Source organism: Salmo salar, chromosome ssa26 (genome assembly GCF_905237065.1).
Source record: "Salmo salar chromosome ssa26, Ssal_v3.1, whole genome shotgun sequence".
Classification (NCBI taxonomy): Eukaryota; Metazoa; Chordata; class Actinopteri; order Salmoniformes; family Salmonidae; genus Salmo; species Salmo salar.
In genome coordinates, this window is record NC_059467.1 from 1,967,186 (window position 1) to 1,987,439 (window position 20,254).

The 20,254-nt window shown below is 42.7% G+C and overlaps 3 protein-coding genes across 11 annotated transcripts in view; 1 reads left to right on the forward strand and 2 right to left on the reverse strand.

Annotated features, from left to right (window-relative positions):
- Window positions 1-13,566, reverse strand: part of ak8 (adenylate kinase 8) — an 81,006-nt gene extending 67,440 nt beyond the window's left edge. For 3 of the 6 annotated variants that reach the window (XM_014174828.1, XM_014174826.1, XM_014174825.1), the window contains exons 1-4: window positions 13,484-13,566; window positions 12,736-12,840; window positions 12,118-12,202; window positions 11,617-11,666 (exon numbers count right to left, since the gene is read on the reverse strand). In XM_014174828.1, coding sequence (XP_014030303.1) covers window positions 11,617-11,666; window positions 12,118-12,202; window positions 12,736-12,840; window positions 13,484-13,558 — 315 coding nt within the window. In that variant the 5' untranslated portion in view covers window positions 13,559-13,566. Of the gene's footprint in view, window positions 1-11,616; window positions 11,667-12,117; window positions 12,203-12,535; window positions 12,613-12,735; window positions 12,841-13,483 lie in introns of those variants that run through there. The other 3 variants (XM_014174827.1, XM_014174829.2, XM_045708127.1) reach the window with 3 other exon arrangements.
- Window positions 13,567-13,943: 377 nt separating this feature from the next.
- Window positions 13,944-14,837, forward strand: spaca9 (sperm acrosome associated 9). Its single transcript, XM_045709104.1, is given in 3 exon segments — window positions 13,944-14,020; window positions 14,022-14,108; window positions 14,427-14,837. Coding segments are annotated over 3 exon segments (396 nt in total). The 3' UTR covers window positions 14,659-14,837.
- Window positions 14,838-15,120: 283 nt separating this feature from the next.
- tsc1a (TSC complex subunit 1a) overlaps window positions 15,121-20,254 on the reverse strand; it is a 33,400-nt gene continuing 28,266 nt past the window's right edge. For all 4 annotated transcript variants that reach the window (XM_014174821.2, XM_014174820.2, XM_045708125.1 and 1 more), the window contains 3 exons: window positions 19,079-19,266; window positions 18,630-18,806; window positions 15,121-17,387 (listed from right to left, as the gene is read on the reverse strand). In XM_014174821.2, the coding sequence (XP_014030296.1) occupies window positions 16,742-17,387; window positions 18,630-18,806; window positions 19,079-19,266 (1,011 nt within the window). In that variant the 3' untranslated portion in view covers window positions 15,121-16,741. The remainder of the gene's footprint in view (window positions 17,388-18,629; window positions 18,807-19,078; window positions 19,267-20,254) is intronic.

Genomic DNA, 20,254 nt, shown 5'->3' on the forward strand with positions numbered 1-20,254 from the left:
TAGCCTACTAAAAGAAGTTGGCAAACGTTCACTCTGTTATCACTAATTTGCATTACACATTAGTTGTGTGATAGGCTAATGAAAAAGTAATGTCAATACTATGAAAATGCCTCCTCCCTGCCCTCAACACTGGAGCTCCCCAGGGGTGTGTGCTCAGTCCCCTCCTGTACTCCCTGTTCACCCACGACTGCATGGCCAGGCACGACTCCAACACCATCATTAAGTTTGCAAACGACACAACAGTGGTAGGCCTGATCACCGACAACGACAAGACAGCCTATAGGGAGGAAGTCAGAGACCTGGCCGGGTAGTGCCAGAATAACAACCTATCCCTCAACGTAACCAAGACTAAGGAGATGATTGTGGACTACAGGAAAAGGAGGACCGAGCACGACCCCATTCTCATCGACGGGGCTGTAGTGGAGCAGGTTGAGAGTTTCAAGTTCCTTGGTGTCCACATCAACAACAAACTCAAATGGTCCAAACACACCAAGACAGTCGTGAAGAGGGCACGACAAAGCCTATTGCCCTTCAGGAAACTAAAAAGATTTGGCATGGGTCCTGAGATCCTCAAAAGGTTCTACAGCTGCAACATCGAGAGCATCCTGACTGGTTGCATCACTGCCTGGTACGGCAATTGCTCGGCCTCTGACCGCAAGGCACTACAGAGGGTATTGTGTATGGCCCAGTACATCACTGGGGCTAAGCTTCCTGCCATCCAGGACCTCTACACCAGGCGGTGTCAGAGGAAGGCCCTAAAAAATAGACCCCAGCCACCCCAGTCATAGAATGTTCTCTCTACTACCGCATGGCAAGCGTTACCGGAGTGCCAAGTCTAGGATAAAAAGGCTTCTCAACAGTTTTTACCCCGAGCCATAAGACTCCTGAACAGGTAATCAAATGGCTACCCAGACCATTTGCATTGTGTGCCCCCCACAACCCCTCTTTTTACACTTCTGCTACTCTCTGTTTATCATATATGCATAGTCACTTTAACCATATCTACATGTACATACTATCTATGTCAGCCTGACTAACCGGTGTCTGTATGTAGCCTCGCTACTTAGACAGCCTCGCCTGTCTTTTTACTCATTTATTTCTTTACCTACCTATTGTTCACCTAATACCTTTTTTGCACTATTGGTTAGTAAGCCTTACTTAAGTAAGCATTTCACTGTAAGGTCTACACCTGTTGTATTCGGCGCACGTGACAAATAAACTTTGATTTGATATTTCTTTTTAAATGTTTTTATTTAACCTTTATTTAACTAAGCAAGTCAATTAAGAACAAATTCTTATTTACAATGACGGCCTACCAAGAGGCAGAAGGCCAAATGCGGGGACGGGGGCTGTGATTAAAAATACAAATGTAGGACAAAACACACATCACGACAAGAGAGACACCACAACACTACTTAAAGAGAGACCTAAGACAACCCAGCATGGCAGCAACACATGACAACAACAGTAGCAACACAACATAACAGCAGCACAAACATGGTGCAAACATTGTTAGGCACAGACAACAGCACAAAGGACAAAAAGGTAGAGACAACAATACATCACACAAAGTTGTATGTGTGTTTGTGTGTGTATGTGAAACTCTTCCACACAGAAAATATGACGTAACTGGAGAAGTGGCGGCTTGGTTGCGCTCATTGCGTAGCGTCACAAATTGAACAGCAATATAGCTTATAATTCTAATTATTCAAGTTTAAGCTATGAAGCATGCAAGAATATTTCAGCCATGGTGCTCATTCTGTGGAGCCGATCGGTGCGTGGTTAGGCGCAAAGTACCGTAATTTCCGGACTATTAAGCGCACCTGAATATAAGCTGCACCCACTGAATTAAAAAATATATATTATTTTGAACATAAATAAGCCGCACGTCTATAAGCCGCAGGTGCCTACCCATACATTGAAACAAATTAACTTTACACAGGCTTTAACGAAACACGGCTTGTAACAAAAATAAATAGGCTTTAACGAAACACGGCTTGTAACAAAAATAAATAGGCTTTAACGAAACACGGCTTGTAACAAAAATAAATAGGCTTTAACGAAACACGGCTTGTAACAAAAATAAATAGGCTTTAACGAAACACGGCTTGTAACAAAAATAATTAGGCTTTAACGAAACACGGCTTGTAACAAAAATAAATAAGCTTTAACGAAACACGGCTTGTAACAAAAATAATTAGGCTTTAACGAAACACGGCTTGTAACAAAAATAAATAAGCTTTAACGAAACACGGCTTGTAACAAAAATAATTAGGCTTTAACGAAACACGGCTTGTAACAAAAATAATTAGGCTTTAACGAAACACGGCTTGTAACAAAAATAAATAAGCTTTAACGAAACACGGCTTGTAACAAAAATAAATAGGCTTTAACGAAACACGGCTTGTAAAAATAAATAAAAATTAGCAGTAAACAGTAGCCTACCAAGAAAGTCATTGGTCACCATCTTCCTCCTCCTGTGCACTGAAACCATCTCCTTCGGTGTCGGAGTTGAATAGCCTCAGAATTGCTTCATCCGATATTGGATCGTTTTCATTGGTCGCTCTCGTCACTTTCATCCGGAGGCAAATCCCCCGCTGAGCCCTCTTCAACACGCAGCAGTCCAGCCTTTCGAAACCCGTTGATGATAGTGGATTTTTTGACAATGCTCCACGCTGTCAGGACCCACTGGCAGACTTGACCATAAGTTGCTCTTCGCATGCGGCCCGTTTTAGTGAAGGATTTCTCCCCACTTGTCATCCAAGCCTCCCACTGAACACGGAGCGCCACCTTAAATGCACGATTTACACTGATGTCGAGTGCCTGCAAATACTTTGTTGTGCCCCCAGGAATCAGGGTGACAAAATGACTACCGTAATCAGAATGATGGGAAGTTTGAGAGCGCTCGATTTAATCTAAACAGTAAACAAAGAAGTTGTTTGACCTTAACCCGTTCGGCAATTTCATTGGTCTAATGAAAACTTCATGCCGCCAAAAAACTGAGCACGTCACAGAATGTAATTTTCTTTGGAGAAAAAAAAAATTTGAAAGCGGGAAAAATCCATATATTAGCCGCGTCATTGTTTAAGCCGCGAGGTTCAAAACCTGGGAAAAAAGTAGCGGCTTATAGTCCGGAAATTACGGTATGTGTAGGCCTACGGTAGCTATGTAAACTCATCAAAAAATAAACATCCCTTTTTCAGGATCTTGTCTTTAAAAGATAATTCGTAAAAATCCAAATAACTTCACAGATCATCATTGTAAAGGGTTTAAATATTGTTTTCCATTCTTGTTCAATGAACCATAACAATTAATGAACATGCACCCGTGGAACGGTCGTTAAGACACTAACAGCTTACAGACGGTAGGCAATTAAGGTCTCAGTTATGAAAACTTAGGACACTAGAGGCCTTTATACTGACACTGAAAAACACCAAAAGAAAGATGCCCAGGGTCCCTGCTCATCTGTGTGAACGTGCCTTATGCATGCTGCAAGGAGGCATGATGACTGCAGATGCGGCCAGGGCAATAAATTGCAATGTCCATACTGTGAGACGCCTAAGACAGCGCTACAGGGAGACAGGACGGACAGCTGATCGTCCTCGCAGTGTCAGACCACGTGTAACAACACCTGCACAGGATCGGTACATCTGAACATCACACCTGCGGCACAGGTAAGGGATGGCAACAACAACTTCCTGAGTTACACCAGGAACGCACAATCCCTCCATCAGTGCTCAGACTGTCCGCAATAGCCTGAGAGAGGCTGGACTGAGGGCTTGTAGGCCTGTTGTAAGGCAGGTCCTCGCCAGACATCACCGGCAACAACGTCGCCTATGGGCACAAACCCACCGTCGCTGGACCAGACAGGACTGGCAAAAAGTGCTCTTCACTGACGAGTCACGGTTTTGTCTCACCAGGGGTGATGGTCCGATTCGCGTTTATCATCGAAGGAATGAGTATTACACCGAGGCCTGTACTCTGGAACGGGATCGATTTGGAGGTGGAGGGTCCGTCATGGTCTGGGGCGGTGTGTCACAGCATCATCGGACTGAGCTTGTTGTCATTGCAGGCAATCTCAACGCTGTGCGTTACAGGGAAGACATCCTCCTCCCTCATGTGGTACCCTTCCTGCAAGCTCATCCTGAAATGACCCTCCAGCATGACAATGCCACCAGCCATACCGCTCATTCTGTGCGTGATTTCCTGCAAGACAGGAATGTCAGTGTTCTGCCATGGCCAGCAACGAGCCTGGACCTCAATCCCATTGAGCACGTCTGGGACCTGTTGGATCGGAGGGTGAGGGCTAGGGCCATTTCCCCCAGAAATGTCCGGGAACTTGCAGGTGCCTTGGTGGAAGAGAACATCACATAGCAAGAACTGGCAAATCTGGTGCAGTCCATGAGGAGATGCACTGCAGTACTTAATGCAGCTGGTGGCCACACCAGATACTGACTGTTACTTTTGATTTTGACCCCCCCCTTTGTTCAGGGACACATTATTCCATTTCTGTTAGTCACATGTCTGAGGAACTTGTTCAGTTTATGTCTCAGTTGTTGAATCTTATGTTCATACAAATATTTACACATGTTAAGTTTGCTGAAAATAAACGCAGCTGACAGTGAGAGAATGTTTCTTTTTTTGCTGAGTTTGTCGCAGTGGGCACATATCTTTCTTGTGTTCTATAAAACGATGGTTGTTGATGTGTATGGCTACATTTCAGATACATTTTTGTATATCTGAACAGTAGTAGGACCAATCTACCTTGTTTTATTAGGGCTCTAAAGCAATACTACCCCCATGGATTTAAATGCCCCCTTAGGCATGTCATCCTGGATCTGGGCCTGGTCAAACTAACAACAAATCGAAGAAACTACATAATTGTGAATGCAGCAAAAAGGTTTTTGGATCTCCAGGACTTTACAGCTGAAACAACATTATTTTTTGTTGTTGTTACATTTCCCCAGGTTTCACCCCACACAGTAGGTGGCGGCATTAACCTATAATGTACGTTTGCGGACCACCATAATACCATAGAAGAAGAAGGCTGTCATTGTTGTTTCGGTTTAGAAAGTAACACAGTGTTGCGTTTGATTGGTGGAGCTGCACAGCTGTACTGAGACTGAGGTAAGCATGGCACGTAGCTCAGATGGGAGTAAGTCTGAGATGGATGAAGGCAGTAGTATTAGTGAGGAGTCTACCTACACGAAGGGGATGAGGGTTGATTTACCACAGATGGGGACAAAATAGAAGGGGGAAATCTAGATGAGCAAACAGGCAGGAGATGAGGTACAGAAGAACAAAGTTATGATTGTCTTTTCTGAGCCAACCAGCAAAATGTTACAACCGATTACATTGTCAAAAGCCATCAAATCAGATATAGGACATGTAAAAGATGCTAGATGCGTAGGGAAAGGAAAGGTATTGATATTTGCAGTTAATGTAAACTCAGAGGGACAAGATATTGAAAATGGAGGCTCTAAATGGAGGTAGGGTGAAATGCCATATCGCTGGCAGAAAGGCGAAAGTGAGAGGGGTGATTGCGGGAGTACTGATGGAGGTGTCAATAGACGAGTTTTAGAGGGAGGTGATCGGGGTGAAAAGTGGTTGAGGCGAGGCGAATGAACAGTAAGAAAAGGGAGGTTGGCGTATAAAACACTACGGTGTAGCTAGAATTTGAAGGGAATCTGTTGCCGTTTGTAAAACCAGGTAAAAATCCCACTAGGGCGGGCAGTTACAGGCTTATCGAGCTGACATCCAATATGTGTAAGTTGATGGAAAAGATGATAGTGAGTAGGATGATGTATTTCTTGGAAGTTAGGGGTTTGATGAGCATTGCACAGAGTGGGTTCAGGAGACGGAGGTCTGCCATGGATGGCCTGGTTATAGTTAGTACAGAGATAGCCAAGACCCTGACAATAAAAGAGGTGATGAGTGTTGTGCATTTTGACATTGAGAAACCTTACAATTCCATGTGGAGGGAAGGGTTGTTGATCAAGTTGAGTGCATTGGTCTGTATAACTGGATCATGGTCTTCCTTTTCGATCGAGTCATACGGGTGAGGGTGGGATACGAATGATCAATCCAGTTTAAAGTGGACAAAGGTACTCCTCAGGAAAGTGTGGTTAGTCTGGTGTTGTTCACCCTGATGATAGATGACATATTTAAGGAGGTGGGATAGGGAGTGGGTATGGCCTTGTATGCTGATGATGGGCTGTATGGAAGAGAAGTGGGAATGTAAAATATGTGATGAGGAAGATGCAAGAAGCTGTGGGAGTGTTCAAGATTGGTCTCTAACATGGGTTTTTAAGATGTCTGTGGCCAAGTCCTGCTTTATGGTGTTTTCTATGAGGAAGGTTAAAGATGTTAGGGCTGCAAATATACATTCAGGATATAGGTAGGGTGTCTGAGTTTAAGTATGTTGTTTGATGAGAGTATTGAAATTAAATGTAGAAAGGTGCTGAACCTCATAAAAGCAGTGGCAGGATATGATTGGGGGTCGGCTAGACAAACACTGTTGTATATGTACCAGGCATTGATCAGGTTATCTTTGGATTATGGGTGCTTTGTATATGGATCGGCAGCCAAAACTGTACTATAGTGCTGGAAAGGATACAGTCAAGGGCACTGAGATTATGTGTGGGTGCCTTCAGGACAACACCTGTTGTGGATTGTGGGGAACTACCACTGAGGATAAGGCGTGGCAAACTTGCATTAATGTACTGGGCGAGGTTTAATGGGAGTTAATTTAAAAAACTCTTAGGGATTGGCGTCCCGTCAACGGGACAGTTGTAAATCATGCAGCGCCTTGTCACAATCGCAGATTTTAGAGAAACAACAAATGTCGGTACATATAAGTGTCTTATATCGGCTGAAAGCTTAAATTCTTGTTAATATAACTGCACGGTCCAATTTACAGTAGCTATTACTGCGAAAAATGCCATGCTATTGTTTGAGAGCTCCTAACAACAAAACACTTTTTTTCACCGCGATAGGTTTGATAAATTCACCTCTGAAGGTGAAATATGTAATTACATTCTGAAATCTTGCTCTGATTATCATCCAAAGGGTCCCAGAGATAACATGAAGTGTCGTTTTGTTAGATAAAATCCTTTTTCATATCCTAAAAAGGTCCATAAAGCATGCACGATCGATTTTGCATTTCCACTCGTTCAATTTGCAAAGAAAGGAATCTGTGAAAATCAAACCCTAAACGTTGTTTCAACCAGTCAAATCACATTTGTATGTATTCCTCAGAGATCCTAGAACGTAGCCAGACTTCACTATATCATTAGGGGTGCAGTATATCCTATAGGACACCAAATCTGGTCAGAGAGCGACGCCTTCATGGCATGCCGATGACGTGGGCTGTCTTCACTTGATCGATTCTAACTTTGTCAAATAAGCACCAATCGAGGTCAAACGAAGCTAGCTAGATAGCCAATGAGCTGGGCTTTACGGGAGTATCCGGAAACCCTGTATCTGTTGTAAAATGTAGCTGCTAACCTTTTGCGACAGCATGCCTTTTCCTTTTGGACAAAAATTATTAGAATATTCAGAGTTATGAAGTTATGAAAACTGGTTGTTTTGCAAATGTTGAACTTATAATATGGATACTAATACTGGAAAAGCTAAATAAATGTCCAAGCATACAGATTTGACGATATTCTTGCAGAAAAATGTAATATGAATGCAAATGTCTCCTTCACGATTTGCCCAAATTTACCTGGGTGACTTCACACTAAATGTCATGTAGTTCGCGCATACTTCAATTTATCCGTGTGAAAATTTGCACATACACTGCTGCCATCTTGTGGACACCATTGGAAATACAACCAGAGTGATGGCTAGAACTGGGACCTTTCTGTTGCATTTCAAAGACGGTGGTAGAAAAATAAAAACTCAAGTTTTTTTCTTTGCATTTTATTCTACCAGATCTATTGTGCTATATTCTCCTACATTCAATTCACATTTCCATAAACTTCAAAGTGTTTCCTTTCAAATGGTACCAAAAATATGCATATCCTTGCTTCAGGGCCTGAGCTACAGGCAGTTAGATTTGGGTGTCATTTTAGGTGAAAATTTAAAAGAAATGGGGCTATCCCTAAGAAGGACATTCTGTGGTCTAGGCAACTGGGGAATGCTAGGAGCGAGGAGGGGGTAAGCAGAGGGCATATGGGTGGACAATCGGGCAGAAGGTTGTAGAATATGGACTGGGGGAGAGAAAGATACGGCCGGCAATTGCATTGGGTGTGTGGAGAGATATATAAATAAATCGTTTTTAAGGATATATACAGATGGTTCAAAGGATCCAGTCAGTGGAAGGTGGGGGCTGGGGTGTATATCCCAGATTTCAAAGTTGGAGTATGTAAGCGGTTCATTAACTGATTATGTGTCAGTGTACGCGGCAGAGTTGATGGCCATGATTATAGGTTTGAGATGGTTGGACGTGAAACCACTGAGGTGTGATCTGCTCTGACTGGGCTGCAGTCCCTCACTAACTTTAAACATCAGCTATCTGAGCAGCTAACCGATCGCTGCAGCTGTACATAGCCCATCTGTAAATAGCTCATCCAATCTACCTACCTCATCCCCATATTGTTTTTATTTACTTTTCTACTCTTTTGCACACCAGTATTTTTACTTGCACATCATCATCTGCACATGTATCACTCCAGTGTTAATTTGCTAAATTGTAATTACTTGCTACTATGGCCTATTTATTGCCTTACCTCCTCACGCCATTTGCACACACTGTATATAGACTTTATTTTTGTTCTATTGTTATTCACTGTACGCTTGTTTATTCCATGTGTAACTCTGTGTTGTTGTTTGTGTCGCACTGCTTTGCTTTATCTTGGGCAGGTCGCAGTTGTAAATGAGAACTTGTTCTCAACTAGCCTACCTGGTTAAATAAAGGTGAGAAAAAAGTGTGAAGGCGGGCAGGTTGGATAGGGGAGACTTGTTTGTGGAGATGATGGTGCTGTTAATGGGATTGGAGAGGATGGGAGTGGTGGTAAGTTTTTGTTGGGTTCCCACCCATGTGGGTGTGGAGGGTAATGAGAAGGCTGATGTGGTGGCTAAGAGTGCTGTGAGGAGAGAGGGGGTAGATATTCAGGTCATACTGGGCCACAGGGAAGTCAAGTCCTTGATCCAGGCAAAAGGGCTCGATCTTTGGCAAAGGGAGTGGGATGCTCGTAGTAAGGGGAGGCAATTTTATTGCATGCATCGATCAGTAAAAGAAGTGGGGAGTATGGGATGTTGGACACGAAGTTGTGTGGAGTAGACTACGGTTTGGGCACACAGGTTTGAATGCCAAGTTGTGGATGATAGGGAGACGTGAAACATGTCTGTGTGATGAGTGTTTAGTGGAGGAAATGGTGGAGCATGTGTTGATATTTTGTTTACTGTATGACGTACACAACCACATTCAAAAGTTTGGGGTCACTTAGAAATGTCCTTGTTTTTGAAAGAAAAGCTATTTTTTTGTCCATTAAAATAACATCAAATTGATCAGAAATACAGTTTAGACATTGTTAATGTTGTAAATGACTATTGTAGATGGAATCAGCAGATTTTTTTTTATGGAATATCTACATTAGGTGTACAGAGGCCCATTATCAGCAACCATCACTCCTGTGTTCCAATGGCACGTTGTGTTAGCTAATCCAAGTTTATCATTTTAAAAGGCTAATTGATCATTAAAAAACCCTTTTGCAATTATGTTAGCACAGCTGAAAACTGTTGTTCTGATTAAAGAAGCAATAAACTGGGCTTCTTTAGACTAGTTGAGTATCTGGAGCATCAGCATTTGTGGGTTTGATTACAGGCACAAAATGGCCAGAAACAAAAAACGTACTTCTGAAACTCGTCAGTCTATTCTTGTTCTGAGAAATGAAGTCTATTCCATGCGAGAAATTGGCAAGAAACTGAAGATCTTGTACAACACTGTGCACTACTCCCTTCACAGAACAGCACAAACTGGCTCTAACCAGAATAGAAAGAGTGGGAGGCCAAGGTACACAACTGAGCAAGAGGACAAGTACATTAGAGTGTCTAGTTTGAGAAACAGACGCCTCACAATCCTCAACTGGCAGCTTCATTAAATAGTAACGCAAAATATGACATTTACATAAGAATTTAGACCCTTTACTCAGTACTTTGTTGAAGCACCTTTGACAGCGATTACAGTCTTCTTGGGTATGACGCTACAAGCTTGGCACACCTGTATTTGGGGAGTTTCTCCCCTTCTTCTCTGCAGATCCTCTCAAGCGTCGGCTTCCATCTGGCCACTCTACCATAAAGGCCTGATTGGTGGAGTGCTGCAGAGATGGTTGTCCTTCTGGAAGGTTCTCCGATCTCCACAGAGAAACTCTGAAGCTCTGTCAGAGTGATCATTGGGTTCTTGGTCACCTCCCTGACTAAGGCCTTTCTCTCCCGATTGCTCAGTTTGGCCAGGCAGCCATCTCTAGGAAGAGTCTTGGTGGTTCCAAACTTCTTCCATTTGAGAATGATGGAGGCCACTGTGTCCTTGGGGATCTTCAATGCTGCAGAAATGTTTTGGTACCCTTCCCCAGGTCTGTGCCTTGGCACAATCCTGTCTCGGAGCTCTACGGATAATTCCTTCAACCTTATGGCTTGGTTTTTGCTCTGGCATGCACTGTCAACTGTGGGACCTTATATAGACAGGTGTGTGCCTTTCCAAATCATGTCCAATCAATTGCATTTACCACAGGTGGACTCCAATGAAGTTGTAGAAACATCTCAAGGATGATGATCAATGGAAACAGGATGCACCTGAGTTCAATTTCGAGTCTCATAGCAAAGGGTCTGAATACTTATGCAAATAAGGTATCCGTTTTTAATTTGTAATACATTTGCAAATATTTATAAAAAACTGTTTTCGCTTTGTCATTATTGGGTACTGTGTGTAGATTGATGAGGGGAAAAATAATTTCATCAATTTTAGAATAAGGCTGTAATGTAACACAATGTGGAAAAAGGGAAGGGGTCTGTCTCAATACTTACCGAATGCACTGTATATTTAAGGGTAAAGGACATTTATTTTATTAATTTGTCCATCCCTAGGTGTTAAAATCACAAGCCATATCTTGGGACTCATATCTGTAAAGAACTACTTATTTTCTAATTGTACTTTCTAATTTTTCTTTAAAAAAAACATTCGCAAGCTTGAATTTTGTCAATGGTCAAATGTATTCATGTTTTTTTGTCATGTCATTCTTCTCTTTAGAAGTGAAATGCCAGCCTGTTCTTTGCTTTTAGTACTGAAACAAAGTTGTCATGAAAAAAGATACCCCTGATCAAATATTAGCAGTTTACCATTGTTCATCAGTGTTACATTCCAAATAAAAGCTTTTTTGTATTTTGGTGTACTTCTGTTATTCATTTGGTAGGCCTGTGTTGGGAACCTTATGGCTTAGCATTTTGGAGCTTCCCTTTCCTCCGGTGTAAACTAAGGGGTGGCGTAGTCTTATGTTACAAATACCAAAAATATTTTATCCCAAACCAAGTCAAGTCCATCCATTTTCATGTCATCGCAATTCTTCCTAATACTGTAGGCTTTAAAATCAGTTTTGAGAACAAACATCTACTCACAACAGTTCTTTTCCCTGATGCAGGTGGACCTAACAACATCACTCTGGGTACTGCAAAAATAAAACAAACGTATTACGACCACAATTTAGTTTCAGGAAACAATATTCAATGAAAAGACATGATATTGACATGTGGGATGTGAACGCCAGGCGCCTCATAGGCAGCGTTTACACAGGTATCCCAATTCTGATATTATTTTCCCACTAATTGGAATTTTGACCAATTGGATCAGCTCTGAAAAAGATCTGATGTGACTGGTCAAAATATCAGAATTGGGCAGCCAATGTCAACACAGCCAGTGGCTCAAACTTCTCATATAGTGTCACCTAGTGGTAGAATAACAACACTACACAAAATCAGTTGTATGCACATCACAGGTGTATTCATTACGGAAACCGTTTACAAACCAAACGGAAGAAAAAGGAACCAAACGGGTAGGGACCAACATGAATTTGTTACCATCATGAAATACCTACTGTATGTGGACCAGAGAGCACTTACCCTCAACACTGCCCCTTTTGAGTAGAACGATTAGATACTGGATGGGATCCTCTGGCTTATCAACCATAAGATTCGTCACCAATGTCTAAAAACAAAATCACTTTCTACCATTAGAGCATGTTTAATTTGTATTTTTCTTAAAATGTAAACAAGCAATGAAAGGGATGAAAGTAGTAGTAGTCTTCATCAACAGCTCTGATGAAAATAAGATGACAGATCAGTCAGGAGGAAGGGAGTAGAAGCAAAAGGAGAGCAGAGGTAGCCTGGGTTCTGACTAGAGGGAGTACAGCTACAACTGAAAGTTACTTTTTCATAGCAGGTTAGGAGAATTTACACAGCAGGTTAGGATAATTAATGTGGCAGGTTAAGAGACTAGGGTTAAGGTTAGGAAAAGGTTAGGGTTAGCTGAAATGCTCACCTAACCTGCTACAAAGAGTCACTTCCGGTTGTAGCTGTACTCCCTCGTCAAACCGGTAGTCAGGTTACAGATCTGTTTTGGCATGACAGGGCGTTGACATGATAACACAAACAGATCTGTGACCAGACTCCTGAGGTGGTGGGTAACTAGTGGGAATCTTTTGCAATGTTATTGTCAAATGAAATAGTAAATAGGTTTACCTGGACTAAATCAAATATTTCATGCTTCTCTGCATAAATAGCCATTTCAGGTGGAATTCTTAGGGGTTTTGCAGTTTCATCCATTGCAATAAGGTGATTTGCAGTCTGTTTGATGGGGAAAAGGTGGGATATTGTGTAACAAGTAACATAAAATAAATAGGAAACAACTGCCATGTAATTGCACAATGAAATGTTTTAATGTCTGGATGTCAAATAGTTATTCCATTGAATGTTTTATTTATTTTATTTCACCTTTATTTAACCAGGTAGGCAAGTTGAGAACAAGTTCTCATTTACAACTACGACCTGGCCAAGATAAAGCAAAGCAGTTCGACACATATAACAACACAGTTACACATGGAGTAAAACAAACATAGTCAATAATACAGTAGAAAAATAAGTCTATATACAATGTGAGCGCTGTATTTTGGCTTCGTTGCTAATTTATCCCTGTTTTTTCAGGGACCCCCTGAAAGCCCTCTGAGGCCCCGTTGGTCCTACTTCTAGGCCCTCTGGCTGAGAGATTGATCAAGCTAGTCGAAGTAAACAAGCTACGTGTTTTTTGCTCTTTGCTAACCAAAATGCTAGCTAACTAGCAAATTCTGACTATCAGTAAACATGGCGTTTCACTTGGGTTTTTGACAAAACTCATTAACTTGAACAATTATTGTACAATATCTAATGAAATGTGGCATAGTAGATACCTTAGTTTGGAACTGGCTTTTGGAAAACTAAATTATTTTCTTACCAGCTTATAACATGAATCCAAGTCGCTTGCCAAGACGCATTCACACGTTGCTAAGGAAAACGTAATTGGTGTCATGTTGCCCAGCAACGTCAGAACGCTCGTTGATTGTTGGTTCGACTCCTCAAGACAATTGAGACCACAGTGCTTCGTTGTCAATCATGTACTACAGTGTCTATCATTTAGCAAAATTCTGCGATAATTCCAACTTTTTATCCAGGGAAAAAATATTGATACTGCTAGACTGACTCAGCACATAGACCAGCAGGTACATTGTATTTATTAGGACCTTTCCAGAGTTGTCTCGAAAACCCAGAACTTACATTGGTACAAGGCTGTCTGTCTAGAGACTTTGTCCAGAGCAGCAGAGTATAGGTATTGTACTGCAGCTCCATATTGTAAACCTATCCATCTCAAATGGCATTTTCCTGTTGACAAGTGTGCACAACTGGCAAGGGTCACAATGCGTGAGGCAAGGGAGAGGTTGAAGGCCATTAAACACACACACAACCTCTTCAAACTGCAGCAGTTCATTTTCATAGAGGTCACGAGAGCATGCTCATGATAGGACAGAACAAGTGGCATCAGTCATGCAGGTGAGACCATCTCTCAACAGTTATTCTCACAGGTCCTTTTTTTAAATATCGTTCAAGGGTACACAGAGCACCACTGTAGTAATGCCACAGATCTACACATTTTCACCCTCTTCTTGAAAATTGTGGAGGAGTAGAGGGCTGTTCTGAGGCTCCTGAAGGGCAACAACCAAAGCCCTGGGTGTCATCCTAGACACTTACAGGTTGCTTCTCAGCTACAACATCTGCAAACTGCAGGCCCATGTACATCAAGGACCGAGTTTGACAATAGATATGGTAAATGTTGCAGAATATCAGTTGCATTTTAAACTGGAGTTGTGAGGTTGGACTATTTTGACTGTTTTCTAACCCAGGTCCTTTGTCTGTAGTTACCCACACGATGAAGTGAATCGACTGAGCTGTGACGAAGCCAGGAACTACTACGGTGGTGTGGTAAGCCTTATCCCACTAGCACTGGAGCTACTGCAAAGGATGGCCAGTTCCTACACCTATTGCGGCCAGGACAACACGTCTGCTGGGAATCCTAATGTGGATGTGCTTGAGTCCTCAGGACAGCTGGTGTGGGAGACGTGTCTTTCAGCCTGACTGGGCACGCTACTGGTGCTCCTAACACTAGGAAGACCCAGGTTAAGAGAACAGGCGCGTGGGCATGCAATCAAGCCAGCCTGGAGACCTCTGGGCCTTACCACCAGGATTAGGCATTAGGCCTTTGACCATTCTCTATTTTACATAAATCAGCATTGCAATAAAGTTTGTTTCTCTTGGTTTGACTTGTGATCAACTATTACTCAGAACTTGGCAACCATATTACACAATGTTTCATACAACAGACTGAAACTGGACAAATAGTTTAACACCATTTGCGTTTTGAGACAAAAGTGATTTCTATCAAAACAATGCAGTGGCTTTTCTAAACCCCACTGACACTGTAGAATAAGACGGTAAATAACTATCATCTCGGCGCCCATACTCAAATCTTGTTAAATTACCATGTAACAATGTTTGTGTGCTCTCGCAAACTGAAAAAAAAAAAAACAAGAGACAATGCAAAATATTTCTATTGATTTATATTGTTCAGTTAATTTTTTCCCATTTTTGTTTTCAGAACATTTGTAATCAGAACTGTCTTAACATACCGTCAGATTCACTGTACCATAGTTTCCTCATTCCGATGGTGTTTAATATTGATTTACATGCTTGATAACAAAAGATGTGTGGGAAAAAAGGAACACTTGAATTGACACCAGGATCTTGGACAGAGACCACACTTTGAGGATAACAGCTGGAGATGGGTAATACTGACTTTAATGGATATGTGACTTAACTGATTAGCTTGCAAGCCCTGATCCTGAGTAGGGGATGGAACAATAATGATTGTCACCCTAGATGACGATTGACTATATGGCAACAGAAACTCACAATATGTCCATGTTTAGAACTACAATATGACCCGATTCACTTTAAAGGCATTGGGTGAGGAAGGACCTCTATGAAGAGGGACATATACCTGGCATAGCTTCAATGCCAAGACATCAAGAGCGCCATCAGAGTCCCACTGCAGTAGTTCTGGCAGTTGTGTGCAGCCATCAAGGCACTGAATATCCAAAAGAACAGTCCTCTCAGGCCCCTAGCCTAGACAAAATAATGCAGTGATCCAAGTCAACTTGATCAATAAACCCCCAAAAAGCAGATGGATGCCACGTGGCACATTTAACTTAAGAGAATGTATGAGAAATAACTAGCTCTGGTCCAGGGTGTTACTGCACGTTCCTCCACTACTGCAGGAACACTCACTAACAACCTGAGCTAGAGATTTAGCTTGAACCTAGAGAAGATGCATTATTGCTGTAAAACTTCATTGTATGGTGGGATCATGCCCATTGAATCAACAAGACAAAATAAAACATTGTTACTTGATACTCTTTAAGCTTCTCTTTAGCTGGTTACAAATTATAACTGATTATTGCAATAATTTTAGTACCTATTTGTAGCGCTATATGTGTTAAAACAAGAGGCACTCAGTGTTTTGGGGAGGGAAATGTGATGGAACTCAGGAAGTGTTCTGAAAAGCTGAGGCTGTGAGGCCTTTGACCAAGCAGCAAAAAAACAAGATGAATCCATTTGAGAAAAGTATTGCACTTGTGAGTAGGACCCTCCAAACCCTCCAAAGTTCAGGTCATTTTAGATTGGGGTGTGCCAAAACCATAAATAAATAGCTTATTAAAACATCTAACAAAAGATTCTTGCTCGTTTTCCTGTTGCTGTTATTAGTTTTACATCACACAGACCGACGTAGCCTCAATATGTAGATTTACACACCCAATAGACCAATTCTGTGTGATAGGACTTGCCATAAGGAATCCATGTTAAGTTCACTGTTGAATACTTTTTGTTCACTCTTGCTCCCCCTAATGGATACTTATAGCAGTGGCCCTTAGACAGAATACATTAAAAAGCAAATTATGAGGCCAAATTTGCTCATTGTCCCTTGCTTAGGGAAAGGCATTTTTATTTTTATATAATAGAGCTTTGTATGAACCTGTATTTGCCCGTCCACTGGGGAAACAGCAAAAATAACACTGCATTTAGAGATATTTCCTTACATCTGTTGTTACAGTGGCAGCTCATCAGCAGCTGTTGCCCCACCCCTCCCTCTCTCTCGTCGTCGTCAGATGTGCTCCTGCTGTGTTTCATTGTAGTCCATGATCCGCAGATCCTTCCTCCTCTGGCGGGCGGCAGTGGCAGCGCTGGCCCTAGGCCTTGCCCCCTGCCCGTGGTGGGCCCTAAGCTGCTGGCTGTCTGACGGGGGTGGCTCCTGGGCCAAAGCAGACTGAGCAGAGCCCTGTGATGGAGGAGCAGCAACAGGAGAATGGGGGGGGGTGCCTGTGGCGGGAAGAGGAAATGGGCTGGACTGGACGTTCTGTGTCGACTCGCTGCTCTCCTCACCGGCGACCAGGCCGTGAGAGAGACTACTGAGCTTGGTGTCCTCATCCCCGTCACACTGGCTATCGCTTTTGTTGCGAAACAGCTCTCGAGCATGCATTCCCAGGAAGCTCTTGGCACTGGGGTAGGTACCCACAGTGAAGGGGGTGCCAGCGGGGGAGAGGGAAAGCGGAAAGGCAGCCAGGTGGGTCGGGGTCATCTCTGACAGGAGAGGGGGCTGTTTCAGACTGCCGTTGAGGGTCACCGAGGTAGTGGACTGAGCTCCATCCCCGGGTGGTAAAGTGCTTCCGTTGCCAGGCGGCCACGCTTGGGTGCGTCGGTCAGAGCTGCCCTGAGCAGTTGGCACAGTTCTGCTACTGCTGCCATTTGGCCTAGCAAACACACAGACACACACTATTGTTAATCTTTTTACATTGGTTTTCAGCTTCACTACATCAAACTAAACATTCTGTTCAAGAGCTGTATCTCTCTGGGATTAGTCCATAGTACCTACTTTTAATTTATGTACAGGCTAACCTCCTCTCCCTTTATCCTGTGACAAAATGACAATTTTGCTTGACGTTTAAAAACAGCCATTTACGGTTTTCTGTTAAAACAAGATTATTATTTTGACGTCAACTCACAATGCAGAATTATGGTCCTATTACTTATGTATAACCTCTAGGGCCAGGCAATTAAGTTATATATACCGCAGTCATATAACCCTTGAAAGCACCTCGGCTTACAGCACTTAATGGGCATTTTACTTGTCAGTAAAGGAATGCAGCTTCTGAAATGGGGACTGACATCCATCACATAATCTGAAACTGCCTGATGCAGGCCATGCTCTCCTAAAAAAGAAAGACATTTAGTAGAAAGAAAACATCCGCTAGGAATCAACTCCTAAGATTCATTATTTTTGACACGGAAGAGACTGATTAGTTGGCGTACTTCTGAGAACAAACACTTGCATCTTTCATAGCAAGCTACCGAGGGACGGAGAGATGGGGGATGGGCACAGTATAGGCAGGTCGGCCACCAGGCAGACAGTCAGAACCGTGCACTAGGCCTATCTATCGGCAATCAAAAGCTTTATCTCGCAATGGAATGTATATTTCGCATTTCTTGGCTTGCAATGTCTCGCAACTTCAGTAAAGCAGGGCCTATCATTAATAAATAGGCTAGGTTATTCTGCAGGCAACAGATCGAAGACAGAACGCACACTCGCATTATTAGCGAAGAGAAAGAGCAGGCAAGCCAGCTGCACAGTGATTTCAATTTTGTGGGGATCCCAATTTAGTTTAAACTTTCACACCCCTAATCCTGACTGAGTTGGTTTCAATAGTACAGTATTTCTAGACTGTCGCGATGATATGGCTCAAATTAATACAAATTGCACTGCACTGGGTATAGCCTACCTAAAAGACCATAATCTCCTGCTAGTAGCACTTGGCACGGTTATATCATTTAACCTTGTCCCAGAGAGAAGACATTCATTGTACAAAAAAACACCAGCAGGATTTTGTCAATATTGCGTAATTATACTTTGAATGCCCTTGGCTGTTATATCCATTCTGTGGGAGCTGGAGCCATCCCTCACACTGAAAGGGATCAAAGGAGGTGCTGGGTCTCACCTGGAAGTGCCAGGAGGAGCGCTGGAGGGCACGATGGTGTCAGACTCCGAGAGACTCTGGTTGGTGGTCAGCATCTCGGCGTCCAGCTGGCTGTAGAGCTGCAGCATCTCCGTCTGCAGCACTTGAGTGACCCGTCGCATGGCCAGGTACCTGCTCTCTGACGCCTGCAGCTGGCCCCTGGGGTTACACATAGACAGACACACCTTTAAAATGTAAAAGTACACAATACAGTCCATCCATTGTGGAATAATAAGAGTTGAGTTGGGTACTGGGAGCCAAGCACGTAGCTGATGTCAGTTGAATCCAGCCTCCCCACCACTTCCTACCTGTTCTCCCCTTTCAAATCTGTCCACCATTCTAAATTCAATCTCTTTGAAAAATAATAAAATACATAAGGGAATCAGAGCTCGCAATAGCCTAAAAAAAGTAGAGTGGAATTGGGCCCTTACTTGGTCTGGCCTTTGACTTCCTCCAGGAACAACTTCTGCTCCAGAATGAGGTGCTCCTTCTTGGCCAGCTGGGCCTCCAGGTCTCCGATGCGCTGCTGGGCTGCCTCCAGCCCCTGGGTCTGCTGCAGCATGCTCTGACGCAGACACTCCTGCTCCTTGCCCATGGATGACTGCAGCATCTGCAGCCCCTGCAGATAGAACCAGGAAATGGTTTAGTCTATGGCAGTGTTTCCCTATCCTGGTCCTGGGAATGCAAAAGGAGTGCACATTTGTGACTAGTTTCAGGAAACTAGGCATATGTCGCGCGTCACTAGTTCACACAAGAGCCATTTGAACATAAAACATTTTTATTTAATTTTTTTTCAAAATGCATTTTTGGGCAGAAATGCCTTCTGGAACATGTGAACTTTCATGTGCCTTAATAGCAACCTTGTATGACATCTGTAAATACGAATAAAATTGTTAAATTACGAGCCTAGTTGGTTTAGCCACGGAAAAAGTCAGCAACCTTCCAGCAGGCATGTGACTCCTCAAAAAGAGATGGGTGGGGCTAAAGAGGGTGTGAATGACGCTGAATGGGTGTAGACAAAGAGCGCTCCAGTAGCTGTTACAAAACATTTAAGGGCCATTTTCTCAAAAGTGGGGTTACAGGTTTATCAACTTTCAAAGCAGAATTACTTTCATTGTTCCTCAACTGTAGTGTATGATACCATTTTCTAGCTCTGAGTCTACTTTTTTTAAATGTATTTTTTACTTTATTAGTAGATTTTCAGACATAACAAAAACAGTACAACCCCAACCCCTCATTCATCCCCTCCACTCCCACCCTCCAAACCACCCACCCACCAAGGCATCTATAAAAGTAAGTTAAGAAAAACAGAAACAAACAATAATAGAAACAAAATGGCGAAAACAAAGTTAAATACAAATTATTATCAGCACAAATGGCAACTAGAACAGACATGACTGCTTACCAAACTATGCAAGTTACACTAAGTAAAAGACAGGCTCTCCATGTATTGTATTAATGGGGAACAGGTTAAGTCAAACTTTTGTCGGGACCCATGCACAGCGTACCTAAGCTTCTTCAGAGGCAGAGATGACATCACCTCCTTATCCCATTGCATAAAGGAGGGCGGCTTTGCAGACTTCCAGTGAAAGAGGACAAGGCGGCGA